Source organism: Piliocolobus tephrosceles, chromosome X (assembly GCF_002776525.5).
Source record: "Piliocolobus tephrosceles isolate RC106 chromosome X, ASM277652v3, whole genome shotgun sequence".
NCBI lineage: Eukaryota > Metazoa > Chordata > Mammalia > Primates > Cercopithecidae > Piliocolobus > Piliocolobus tephrosceles.
Window position 1 is genome coordinate 75,769,312 of NC_045455.1, and position 13,079 is coordinate 75,782,390.

Here is a 13,079-nt window from a genome sequence, read left to right on the forward strand (position 1 = left end):
ATCTCAGCTCACTGCAAGCTCCACCTCCCGGGTTTACGCCATTCTCCTGCCTCAGCCTCCCGAGTAGCTGGGACTACAGGCGCCCGCCACCTCGCCCGGCTAGTTTTTTTTTGTATTTTTAGTAGAGACGGGGTTTCACCGGGTTAGCCAGGATGGTCTCGATCTCCTGACCTCGTGATCCGCCCGTCTCGGCCTCCCAAAGTGCTGGGATTACAGGCTTGAGCCACCGCGCCCGGCCGAAACTCCATCTCAAAAAAATAAACAAATAAATAAATTCTACAAATAGCCACTAGTATTATTAGGATAGAAAACGATGACGGATTCACTCAGAAGGAGTGGGCAACTAATTCACATTATGTGTAGCTCTGGCTTGGAGAAGACACAGGGCTTGGAGGAGGCAAGACTGTTCACCATGAATTAAAATTGATTTATGAGCTTGCTGTAGCACTTGGAATAGCAAAAAGAATCTTTTCAGCGCCTTTGACCCCCTCTCAAATTACAACAGGGTGCGACTGAGGAACAACAGTGCCAACCACCCATTTTTCTCGACCCTTGGGGAAATTAACTTTTTTTTTTTTGGATGGGAGGGAGAGTCAGTAGATGAGGCTGCATTTTCCACGACGGAACACGAACCGCTGCGGGAAGATCCCGTCTTCTCGCTAAACCTGGGGCGGCATGAGCCGCTGGCCAGCTCGCCATCCAGTACCCAGAGCCCGGGCTTTAGGTAAAGCGTGGAGATGCAAATCAGTAAAGCGCGGAGATGCAAATCAGTTTTGCCGCCAAGGACCCGGCCAGGCGCGTGTCTTCCCGGGCCTCGCAAGGAACAGGTCAGGGAGACGACTTCCAACTTTCTCTGCCCGGCCCTAAACGCTCGCCGCCCCTGCCCAGCCGCCCACTCCTGGACAGCCTGTAAGTCTCCATTCAGAAGCGGCTCCGTGCTGCCCAGCACTGGCGCCCCGGGGGCGCGGAGCACCGCAGCCAAATACACGACTTGGGGGCAAAGAAGGACAAAAGTTCCCACCAGGTGGGCACTGCGGGAAGGAGGCCGACGACCCCTAGATTCTCTGGGTCCCGCGGCACGTGCGCGGCTACGCTAGCTGCTTCCCCCGCCGCCCGGGAAGGTCACGCCACCCGGACACGGAGGCCCGCCCCGCGCCCCGCTCTGTCCGCCTGGCGCGCTCCCTGCAGCTGCAGGCGCCAGGCCGGGCTGCGCTCACCGCCGCGCCGGCGTGGCCGCTTCCCGCTCAGGCTCTGCCGCCGCTCTCGGCTCCGGGTCGCCGGCTGGGGCGGCCACTTAACAGCCACGTCGGCCACGGCCGGCCCTCCGCCCCGCCCTCCGCGCAGGCAGCCCGGGCGGCGGCCCCGCTAAGCTCAGGAGCGCCCCTGCGGCTGGGGGACGGGCTGCGCAGGGCCGCGCCCAGGCCGGGACCCGAAGCCGCCACCGCCTACGGGCCCTGCCACAGCCCCCAGCACGGGAAGCGGAAGTGGGCGTGGGACCGCGGCGCGCACAGCCCAGCCCGCGAGCCGGTGTGGCGCTGCCGCCGACCCTGGTGAAGCTGGAGAGCGGGGCCTGCGCCTCCGGAGACTTTCCCGCCTCTGGGATCCCTGAGACCCTCTCTGCGACCGGACCCTAGTTAGCTCGCTGGGCTGGGACTGTGGGCTGGGGGCTGGTAATGTCAGTGGTTGAGAGGACTGACTTTTTAGCTGCTTTGACCTTGTTGGGAGGCTGAGGCCTTATTTATAAATTATATTTGAGTACAAAATTATACTCGGGATTCAAGGCCCTAATAGGAGATACAACTGAGTATGAAAATACAGGAATTAGCCGGGCATGGTGGCTCACGCCTGTAATCCCAGCACTGTGGGAGGCCGAGGTGGGCGGATCACCTGAGGTCAGGAGTTCAAGACCAGCCTGGCCAATATGGTGAAACCCCATCTACTAAAATTACAAAAATTAGCCCAGCGTGGTGGTGCGGTAGCCTCCCAGCTACTAGGGAGGCTGAGGCAGGAGAATCGCTTGAACCTGGGAGGTGAAGGTTACAGTGAGCCTAGATCGCACCACTGCACTCCATCCTGGGCACAGAGCGAGACTCTGTCTCATAAAAACATACAACAACAACAACAAAAAACAAGGTGTGGTGACACGTGCCTCTAGTCTCAGCTATTTGGGAGGCCAGGGCGGGATTATTGTTTGAGGCCAGGAATTGGAGGCCGCAGTGAGCTATGATGGCACTGTTGCACTTCTAGGCTGGATGACAGAGACCTCGTCTCTAACACACACACACACACCCTCCACACAGTGTTATTTTATTTTACAACTTTCAGCCTTGTTTGGATGTGCTGTTGGATTATTATTATTTTCTTTTTCTTTTTTTTTCTTCTTTTTCTTTTTTTTTTAGACTCTCTCACCCGAGCTGGAGTGCAATGGCGCAATCTCAGCTCACTGCAACCTCCCCCTCCCGGGTTCAAGTGATTCTTCTGCCTTAGCCTCCCAAGTAGCTGGCATTACAGGCATGCCTCACCACGCCCAGCTAATTTTGTTTTTGTTTTTGTTTTATTTTGAGACGGAGTCTCGCTCTGTCGCCCAGGCTGGAGTGCAGTGGCCGGATCTCAGCTCACTGCAAGCTCCGCCTCCCGGGTTTACGCCATTCTCCTGCCTCAGCCTCCTGAGTAGCTGGGACTACAGGCGCCCGCCACCTTGCCCGGTTAGTTTTTTGTATTTTTTAGTAGAGACAGGGTTTCACCGTGTTAGCCAGGATGGTCTCGATCTCCTGACTTCGTGATCCACCCGTCTCGGCCTCCCAAAGTGCTGGGATTAGAGGCTTGAGCCACCGCGCCCAGCAATTTTTGTATTTTTTAGTAGAGTCAGGGTTTCACCACCGTGGCCAGGCTGGTCTCGAACTCCTGACCCCAGGTGATCCGCCTGTCTCGGCCTCCCAAAGTGCTGGGATTACATGTGTGAGCCACCATGTCTGGCTGTGCTATTGGATTATTACCTACGTTATTTAAGTGATTTGATTGGTGTTACTGCTTAACATGAATGCACACTTTAATAGACCTCCCAGGCTGTAGTAGATGCTATGATGGGATCAGAGTGCCTGGTAAGTGGGCCCTCATCAGAATCAGCACTTTAGAACTCCGGCTTCTGGACCATAATCGAGTTACAGAAACAAGCCAGGGAGTTGGGATGACTTGTCCAAAGTGATGGGGAACGTAACTAATTGAAAGCAGACCCAGGAGCCGAAACTACGGTTACAGCAGCTTAAAGGGGTTGGCAATATCACCTGGTCCAATGGCTTTTGCAGCTTAGGAAAATGAGACCCAAAAGAGCCCTGATTAAGGACAGACTTGGCCTTGGTTCAGTGACTCATGCCTGTAATCCCAACATGTTGGGAGGCTGAAGCAGGAGGATTGCTCGAGCCCAGGAATTCGAGTCGAACCTGGGCAACATGGTGATGTAACTGCCCAGTGGGTTCTTCTCACCCGCTGCCTCAACTGAACCAATTTATCAAGATGGGGCAATTGCAATAGAGAAACAGTTTAATTCACGCAGAGCCAGCTGTACAGGAGACCAGAGTTTTATTATTACTCAAATCAATCTCCCCAAGAATTCGGAGTTTGGAGTTTTTAGGGATAATTTGGTGGGTAGGGGGCCACTGAGTGGGAGTACTGATTGGTCAGGTTGGAGATGAAATCATAGGGAGTCTAAACTGTCCTCCTGAGCTGAGTCGGTTCCTGAGTGGGGGCCACAAAACCAGATGAGCCAGTTTATCAATCTGGGTAGTGCCAGCTGATGAATCCATCTAGTACAGGGTCTGCAAAATATCTCAATCTTATCTCTGATCTTAGGTTTTACAATAGTGATGTCATCCTGAGGAGCAATTTGGGGAGGTTTAGAATCTTGCAGCCTCCAGCTGCATGACTCCTAAACTGTAATTTGTAAACTTGTGGTTAATTTGTTAGTCCTACCAAGGCAGCCTCCTCCCCAGGCAGGAAGGGTGTTTGTTTTGGGAAAGGGCTGTTATCATCTTTGTTTCAACACTAAACTGTAAACTAAGCTCCTCCCAAAGTTAGTTGGGCCTACGCCCAGAACAAGGACAGTTTGGAGGTTAGAAGCAAGATGGAGTCAGTTAGGTCAGATCTCTTTCACTATCATAATTTTCTGTTATGATTTTTGCAAAGGCAGTTTCAGTGAGCCCCTGTCTGTACTAAAAATCAGAACAAAAAAAAAAATTTGTTTAAACCTGGTGTGGTGGTGCATGCCTGGTGTCCCAGCTACTGGGGAAGCTGTGGCAGGATCTCTTGAGCCTGGAAGGTTGAAGCTGCAGTGAGCCGTGTTCACCCCACTGCAGTCCAGCGTGGGCGACTGACCAAGACCCTGTCTCAAAAAAAAAAAAAGGAAGGACCCTGTTCTAGATTAGAAAGAGCACTGGACTCGGGGCTAGCATTTTTGTGTTAATGTCCCTGTGTGACCTTTAGTGAGTCACTTAGCCTTTTGTAAACCCCAGCCACAGCATGACTGCATCACTGGTTCCTTTGAACCCCCCGTCCATCAGCCTGTTGGAACAGTCCGCCATGCAGGGCGCATGGTGCTTTCCTCTAGCCATTGGCCCCTAGTGCTTTGTCATGTCTTCCTTGAGCCCCTTCCTCTCCTGTCCTGACAAAGGCTGTTCCAAACTCTCATCACTCCCAAGCCTTCCACATTTCTCCTCTCCACGCCTCCCAATTTGTTCTATGAGAAATGATTGGAATTTTGCTCAGATTTTTAATCCATAATCTACAGTTATCTTTTTTTTTTTTTTTTGCACAAACTCTCATCCATTTGTCTTCTGTCCAACTTAGTTGCTGTGTCCCCTTGCCTAGACCAATGGCTGGTAAGAATGAGGTTGGAGAAGAAACCAAGGTGTTGAGAGGCCACAATTACACAGGTGCTAAGAGAAAAGCAGGGACTCAGCAAAGTTCTGTCCAACTCCAAAGGTCAGGTGCTCAGCTGCTACACTGTGCAGTGCTCACTTCCAGAGGCCTTTTTTTTTTTTTTTTTGAGACGGAGTCTCACTCTATCGCCCAGGCTGGAGTGCAATGGCACGATCTCGGCTCACTGCAACCTCTGCCTCCTGGATTCAAGCAATTATCCTGTCTCAGCCTCCTGAGTAACTGGGATTACAGGCGCCCGCCATCATGCCTGGCTAATTTTTTTGTATTTTTAGTAGAGACGGCGTTTCACCATGTTTGCCAGGCTAGTCTCAAACTCCTGACCTCAAGCGATCTGTGCACCTTAACCTCCCAAAGTGCTGGGATTACAGGCGTGAGCCACCGAGCCCAGCCGAGGCTTCTTATTAAAAGCAAGAGGCACCAGACGCGGTGGCTCACGCCTGTAATCCCAGCACTTTGGGAGGCTGAGGCGGGTGGATCACAAGGTCAGGAGTTCAAGACCACCCTGGCCAATATGAGGAAACCCCCGTCTCCATTAAAAATTAAAAAAAAATTAGCCGGACATGGTGGTAGGTGCCTATAGTCCCAGCTACTCAGGAGACTGAGGCAGAGAATTGCTTGAACCCAGGAGGCGGAGGTTGCAGTGAACCGAGATTGGGCCACTGTACTCTGGCCTGGGCATCAGAGCGAGACTCCATCTCAAAAAAAAGAGGCAAGAGGGCTGCAGGAACTGGAAGTTTTTTCTTCTGAAATACATCTCCTTCTATAATATTTTATAAAAGTCGCCTCAGCAGCTTAAAATCCCCCACAACAGTGGCTCTTTCTGCTATCTTTATTTTAGGAAGAAAGAAATAAAATACACAGTTGTTAAAATGCTTCCTATCTCTCAGATGCTCGGAGAAGTGATTGTAAAATCATCTGGTTGGCACTAAATTAAGAAAGTGTCCATGCAAACTTTGTTCTGAGTGTAATTTCCTAGGAATCCTGGCCGGGCGCAGTGGCTCATGCCTGTAATCCCAGCATTTTGGGAGGTTAATGGGAGTGGATCACCTGAGGTCAGGAGTTTGAGACCAGCCTGACCAACATGGTGAAACCCTGTCTCTACTAAAAATACAAAAATTAGCCGGGCTTGGTGGCACATGCCTGTAATCCCAGCTACTCAGGAGGCTGAGGCAGGAGAATCGCTTGAACCTGGGAGGTGGAGGTTGCAGTGAGCCAAGATTGTGCCACTGTACTCCAGCCTGGGTGACAGAGTGAGACTCTGTCTCAACAACAACAACAAAAAATTCCTAAGAATCCTATGGCCTCTTGAGAACAACATTTTAAAGACATGGATCACTGCTCTCTGTAGAGGTAGCTCAACTCAATAGTATTTCAGACCTAGGTTCCAAATAGGAAACACGTCAACACACTGACCTCTCTGCTCCAGGCAACTGTTTGCTGCACTTGGAATTGCACGATTCAGAGATTTCAGAGCAGCTGGCTTTGTGATGGGTGGCAGGTGTGACGCAGGTCAGAGGTGAGAGGACAGACATGGAATGTCTGCATGGAAAAGCAAGCGTTTGCTATTTCAACAGCATTTCACAATACACTGGTTAATGACACTGAAAGGAGAAATAATTTCAGAAAATGTATCCCTGGTTCTTATACCACATGGGGCATGTTTTAACAAAGTGAGTTCATTGGAGTTGCAAACAGATCAACAGCATAAAACATCTCTGACTCAAATGTATTTATAGTTAATAAGAAGATGGGAGGCTGAGGCGGGCAGATCACCTGAGGTCAGGAGTTTGAGACCAGCCTGGCCAACATGGAGAAACCCCGTATCGACTAAAAATACAAAAATTACCTGGCCGTAGTGGCGGGCACCTGTAATCCCAGCTACTAGGAGGCTGAGGCAGGCGAATTGCTTGAACCCAGGAGGCGGAGGTTGCAGTGCAGTGAGCTGAGATTGCGTCATTGCACTCCAGCCTGGGTGACAGAGCAAGACTCTCTCAAAAAAAGAAGAAGAAGAAGAAGGAGAAAAGAAGGAGGGGGAGGGGGAGGAGGAGGAGGAGAAGGAGAAGAAGTACTAGTAGTAGTAATGGAGGAGGAAGAAGAAGAAGAAGAAGGAGAAGAAGGAGGAGAAGGAGGAGAAGAAGAAGAAGAAGAAAACTTGCTTTTGATTATGCAATGTTAGTACCCATTAAATACTCCTGGCTGCTGATGTAACTTTTATTGAAAACTCCCATAAGTCTGTTTTGGAGTCAGGTAGAATTTATATGTTATTTTATTTGTTCCTTTTATTTCTAGTTGACATATAGTAATCGTACATATTTTTTGGGTACAGAATGATATATTAATACATGTATACAATGTGTAATGATCAAATCACGGCAATTAACATAGGCCTCACCTCAAACATTTCTCATTCTTTGTGTTGGGAACATTCAAAATCCTCTTTTCCAGCTCTTTGAACATACACAATAAATTATTGTTAACTATATTCACCCTACAGTGCTATAGAGCACTTGAATTCGTTCCTCGTATCTAGCTTAAATGTCATCTCTGTTGACTGGTCTCTCCCTATCTTTTCCTCCCTCTGCCTTTCCCAGGCTCTAATAACCATAATGGAATTTGTATTTTAAATAGATAAACATGGATTTGGATTTCTGTCAATCTACGTAGAATAAGAGGGCGATCTGCATCCAGTAAAAGACTTGTTAGAACAGTGTTTTGGGGATGGGCAATTTTTTTAATTTGTCTTTTCCTTGGCAACGTTTTAATGGTACAGGGAAAGAAATGGGGAGCAGAAGTGGGAGCAGAAGGAAGCCCTTCGAAGAGGGAGAGGGAGAAGCCACTAGCTGAGGCACATATTTTATGAGCCTTAAATTTGTTTTTATTTTATTTTGTTTCTCTATGTTCCCTCTGATAGTTAATAATCCTTAAATTTGAATCTGTAAGATATATATTTTTAAAAATATAAAACTTATAATAGCAAATAATTAAGGGAAAATGCTTATAAATGGTTAACATTTTATGGTGCATCAATAAGAGGAAATACTCTTCTCACATCATATGCTTTACGACGAATTTGGCCACAATGAACAGAATGCCCAACTGTCAGTTTATTTGTTTGTTTAGAGACAGGGTCTGGCTCTGTTGCCCAGGCTGGAATGCAGTGGTGTGAGCATAGCTCACTGAAGCCTTGAACTCCTGGGTTCAAGTCATCCTCCCACCTCAGCCTCCCCAGTAACTAGGACTATAGGTGTGTGCCACTATGCCCAGCTAATTTTTTTTTTTTTTTGTAGAGACAGGGGTCTCACTATATTGCCCAGGCTGGTCTCAAACTGCTGGGCTCAAGTGATCCTCCCACCTCATCTTCCCAAAGTCCTGGGATTACAGGATGAGCCACTGTGGCCAGCCTAGTATATTTACTTTGAATATTAAAAATTTCTAGAGGTAGCAGGTTCCAGAGCTGGTTAATTTAACAGCTCAACAATATCTGGGGCAGCTTCTCTGCGGTTCTCTTAGCTTTTCCCTCATGACTACAAGATGGCTGCCACAGCTCTGCCTATCACATCCTCACATGCAACATCCAAAAGCAAAAAGGAAGCACCCTCACATATCTCCCTCTCATCGGAGAAAACAATCTTTCCCAGCAGCCCTCTGTCAGGCTTTCTTGTGTGTTTCATTGGCCAAGAAATAGGTCTCATGCGCCTCCCAAAAATCAACACTTAGAGGAGATTGGCATTAGCATGATTGCTTGAGAACAGGGTCAGCAAGCTTCTTCTGAAGAGAACCAGCCAGTAAATATGTCAGGCTTTGCAGGGCATGTGGTCCCTGTCACATATATTCAACTCTGCCATTGTAGAGCCAAAGCAGCTAGAGACACCGGAAACAAATCCGTATGCCTATGTTCCAGTGTCTCTGCGGACACTGAAAGTTGAATTTTATATATTTTTTATCTGGCACAAAGAATTTTTTTCTTTTTTCTTTTTTTTCCCAACCATTTGAAACTATAACAAGCATTTTGTATGGTGTGAAGCCATACAAAAACAGGTGGCAGGCCAGATTTGGCTAGCAGGCTGCAGTTGGTCAACCCCTGGTTTGGAGCAATGAGAACTCATCCCCCTGGGGCTGTGGGAGGGTCCACCTTCCTGGAGACATCACCATCCAAACCTGAAAAAAAGAAGAGCAAGGGAAGGCTTGTTGGGCAACTGAGAATGTCCCATACAGCATATTAAGGATACGGGAAAATGCTGAGGGATATAATAATTTCTAAAAAGCAGATTACATGTCATGTGCAGGATGATCCCCACCAATTCCACCTGTTGAAATCCCTGCCATTCACCGAGATCTATGTTAGACGCAGCCACCTCATAGCACCTGTTTCTGATTCCTGGTTCTCAGAAAGCAAATCAGAGCATCCCTTCCTATCAGTAACAAACTTCCCTTTAGTACCTATCCTGTGTTGGATGCTGTCAACCCAAACTAACTGCTGGAAATGCAGAAGTGAAAGAGCCAACGGCTAGCCTCAAAGAAATCATGGTCCAAGCAGAGGAGGAAGAAACAAGCAATTATAATCCAGGGGGGCATGCGGCGACAGGCTTGTGGGTAGTGAGGGCATCCCAGGAGGACATGAATGAGGAGTGGAATAGAAGGTTTCAGGGGAGGGCCACAGGAGACCTCCATGCGAATATGGATTTTGCAAAGCAAGTCGCCTTTCGTTAAGAGGATTAATGTAGGTTGGTGTATGAACTACCACAGGGGCTGGAAGACTTGCAACTAGGCCAGGCTCTTAGTTGTAATCAACAAAAGCACAAAAAGGATTGATTAAAAGGATTACAAGGATGTGGAGTGACTCTTCTGCTTGACGGATGGGGACATAAAGTGCCACGAAGAGCTTCCTGAAACAAGGCCCTACATCCACTGCAGATCTGGCCTGCAGTGGAAGCCACTGCCGCTGCCCCTCTAGAGCTCCGGATGTGATGGTTTGTGATGCTGCCCCTTCTTGTGCCAGGGCCACACCCTGGTAACTATTGCTTCTCCAAAGCCTGGCGCCTGCGTTACCAGCATTGCCTGAAACATCACTTCTACACCGTGCCTTGGATTGCTCATCTCTAAGTTGGTATCTTGTGTAGACGAAGCTGACGGAGGGAGGCTGGGTCATGTGCCTGTACCCTGCTCTGCAAAGAAGCCTGGCCAAGTGTGATCTCTGGCATCTGCCTTGGGGAGGCAGGACTCATTCTTGTGTTAGGAAATTCCCAGAACATAGGCAGGGTTTTCAAACCCTGCTAAGCAGCCAGAAAACATGACACGTGTCCACTCTACATGGATTGAGCATTCCTGTTCGAGAAAACATGCAAAGGCACAGAGGTGTGAACCAGCAGAGCATGTTTAGGGAATGGTAAGCAGTTTGGTTCTGCAGGAGAGTAGAGCAGGGAGTGCCAGGAGAGTGACTTGGAGCAGCCAGCAGGAGTCCCTGCTGAACTCATGGCCCGTGTGGCTCCAACCACAAGGGCAAGTACCTATTTTATTTTTTTTGTCGGGGGCATGAACAGGGCCTTGCTCTGTCACCGAGGCTGGAGTACAGTGGCATGATCACAGCTCACCACAGCCTCGAACTCCTGGGCTCAGGCAATCCTCCTACCTCAGTCTCCCGAGTACTACAGGTATGCGCCACCACCCCAAGATAATTTTTGTATTTTTCTGTAAAGATGGGGTTTTGCCATGTTGCCCAGGCTGGTCTTGAACTCCTGGTCTCAAGTGATCCTCCTGCCTTGGCCTCCCAAAGCACTAGGATTACGGGTGTGAGCTACTCCACCCAGGAAGGGCAAGTACTTGTATCTTAGGTCCTGCTGAGGCCTACGAGCTGTGACTTACTCCTTGCCTGGGCCAGGGCTCTGCCCGTGGTGAGTTTTAGTATCTGTCTAAAGGGATCATTGTCATAAATCCGTTGAATTGCATCATTGTTGTGAAGTAGCAAGTGTACACAGCCTCTCTCTCTCTCTCTCTTCTCTCTCTTGTGTGCACATATCTGCAATGTACTATTTTATAATTAATAATGGTTCCCCCAGTAAAAATAATCTGAATTTAGACCCTTTGTATCTAAATATTTATATGGCACCCATCACTAGATACTTAGCTGTTTATAAACGTTTTTAAAGTGCTTTCATTAAATTAATTATTCTGGTCAAACATAGGCAGATACAACCATTGAAAGGACACACAAAAATAAAGGCCTAGCACAGTTGAGACGCCATCACCTTAGGACTCAGCATGCAAGCTCTGGGTCAGACACCTGAAAGGAAAATCCTAGCCTCTCTGCTTCCAGCTGGATGAGTCAGAAAAGTCTCAGAATTAACTTTTTCACAGCAAAAGAAGTTTAAAATGTTAGTTGTGTATCCTGATAGAAAATATAGACTTAAAAAAAATTTTTTTTTAGAGACTGGGGTCTTGCTATGTTGCTCACGCTGGTATTGAACTCCTGGCATCAAAATATCCTCTTGTCACCAATTGTGCCTGGCTAATATAAACATTTGTTTATTCTTTCCACAAATACTGATTGACCATGAAGGATGTACCAGGCACAGTTCTAGGCCCTTGGGATAAAGTAGTGAACAAGGCTGACAGAGGTCCCTGCTCTCCTAGAGCTTACATTCTAGCCGGGAGGCTGATGATGAAAAAGGAAACCATGTAATTCATAAGGCCTGTAAATTCCACTAGGATAGAGAATGTGTTGCATTTGTACCTTGATCTGTCTCAAGTGCATAAGACAGGGCATATGATCAATGAATGTGTTGAATGAATGGAAGGAGATTATTTCAGATAGTGCTGCATGTAGGAAGACAAGGAAACAGCACGACATGACAGAGTGGGAAGGTCGGCTTGGCTAGACATGGTGCACTCCTGAGAAAGCCCTGCTGAGCTAAAGTGGATGATGTGAAGGAAACAATCGTTGGACAGTATTTGGAATGCCAAAGAAGATTCCGTGCCTAAGCTGAAGGCCCCGAGGCAGGGCTGTGCTAGACCTGCACAAAGAAAGATGGAAAGGAATGAATGGACCTCACAGCACAGGGACCGATCATTTGTGGGTCATTGGCAGGCCTGTCTTTTATCTAACAGGAGACTGTTTCTGCCTCCAGAGGGCACTTGAACATAACAAATGTTATCTAAGGGCCACCTTGGGTCAGCACTTAGAGAAGCAGTTTCCCGAAGGCATAACTTGAAGGGCCAGGAATGCAAAAAGAAAATAATCTCAGCTGAGGCCTTTGCTTATTGAAATTTGAAAGCATTTCTTTTAAAAAATAAATTTTCTTGAGATACTTAGTACAATAAGCTAGCAATGTGGGTTTTCGTACAGTAGTATTAGTTGAATAATATAGCCCTCCCCCTGGTGGAGAGATGACAGAGGAGTTTCACATGTAGGAAAGGAGACAAAAAGCTAATTTAGAGAGATCTTGGCAAGGGTGTCAGGCTTGGGTGAGACCCAAAGCAAGGAGGCTCTAAGAAGCTACAAGGCAACATAGAGACGGGCCAAGGGACAGGAGAAAATGAGTAGAAGTCAAGAGGATGGGCGGGGGGAACCAGAGTACTTTGATGTACTTTAGAAATTGACCTGAGGACGGTTCTGCCTGGTCATATCTCTGTCATCTCCAAAAATTATGTGCTAAGCACGGTTTCAGCATAGTTCTAGGTCATAAGCTGTGCAATACACATTAGCGTGCCGTGATCCTGGTCTTCCATGCACTTAAAATCCAAAGCAATTTTAAACCTGAATATACTAAGAATGAGTCATCTTACGTGGAGGGGAAAGACAAGTATCTAGACAATCTAATTTGAAGGGCACGAAATCAAACCACTTCCTCTTCCGTCCCGTCTCCCGTAAGTTCTGCTGCTGTGGGCCTCTCTGTGCCCCTCCCCCTTACTTTGGGCACTTTGGGCACTTTGACTTTGGGCACTAAACACTTTGTGAAGAAGGTAATGGGCTCTAGGAGACTCATCCATCTAGGTGCAACCTCTCTGGGCCCCCACAGGCCTGGCACCTGTTGCATTACATATCTTGTTCTATTACCTGCTCCACATCTGTGGTCCCTGCTGGATCACCAGCCCCTTGAAGCAGGGAGCAAGTCATACTCATCCCTGTGTTCCAAGGAGACTAAAGC

General features: G+C 48.0%; 2 protein-coding genes across 5 annotated transcripts in view; one reads left to right on the forward strand and one right to left on the reverse strand.

The window, feature by feature from the left end:
* The window catches only part of SLC25A15 (solute carrier family 25 member 15), a 42,108-nt gene extending 40,640 nt beyond the window's left edge, over positions 1–1,468 (reverse strand). For 3 of the 4 annotated variants that reach the window (XR_002731006.2, XR_002731007.2, XM_023208888.2), the window contains exon 1: positions 1,218–1,468. The gene's annotated coding sequence lies outside the window, so the exon portion shown is untranslated. The remainder of the gene's footprint in view (positions 1–1,217) is intronic. The other variant, XM_023208884.2, reaches the window with a different exon arrangement.
* The window catches only part of MRPS31 (mitochondrial ribosomal protein S31), a 57,821-nt gene continuing 45,487 nt past the window's right edge, over positions 746–13,079 (forward strand). Inside the window, exon 1 of the mRNA XM_023208880.2 lies at positions 746–909. Coding sequence (XP_023064648.1) covers positions 761–909 — 149 coding nt within the window. The 5' untranslated portion in view covers positions 746–760. The remainder of the gene's footprint in view (positions 910–13,079) is intronic.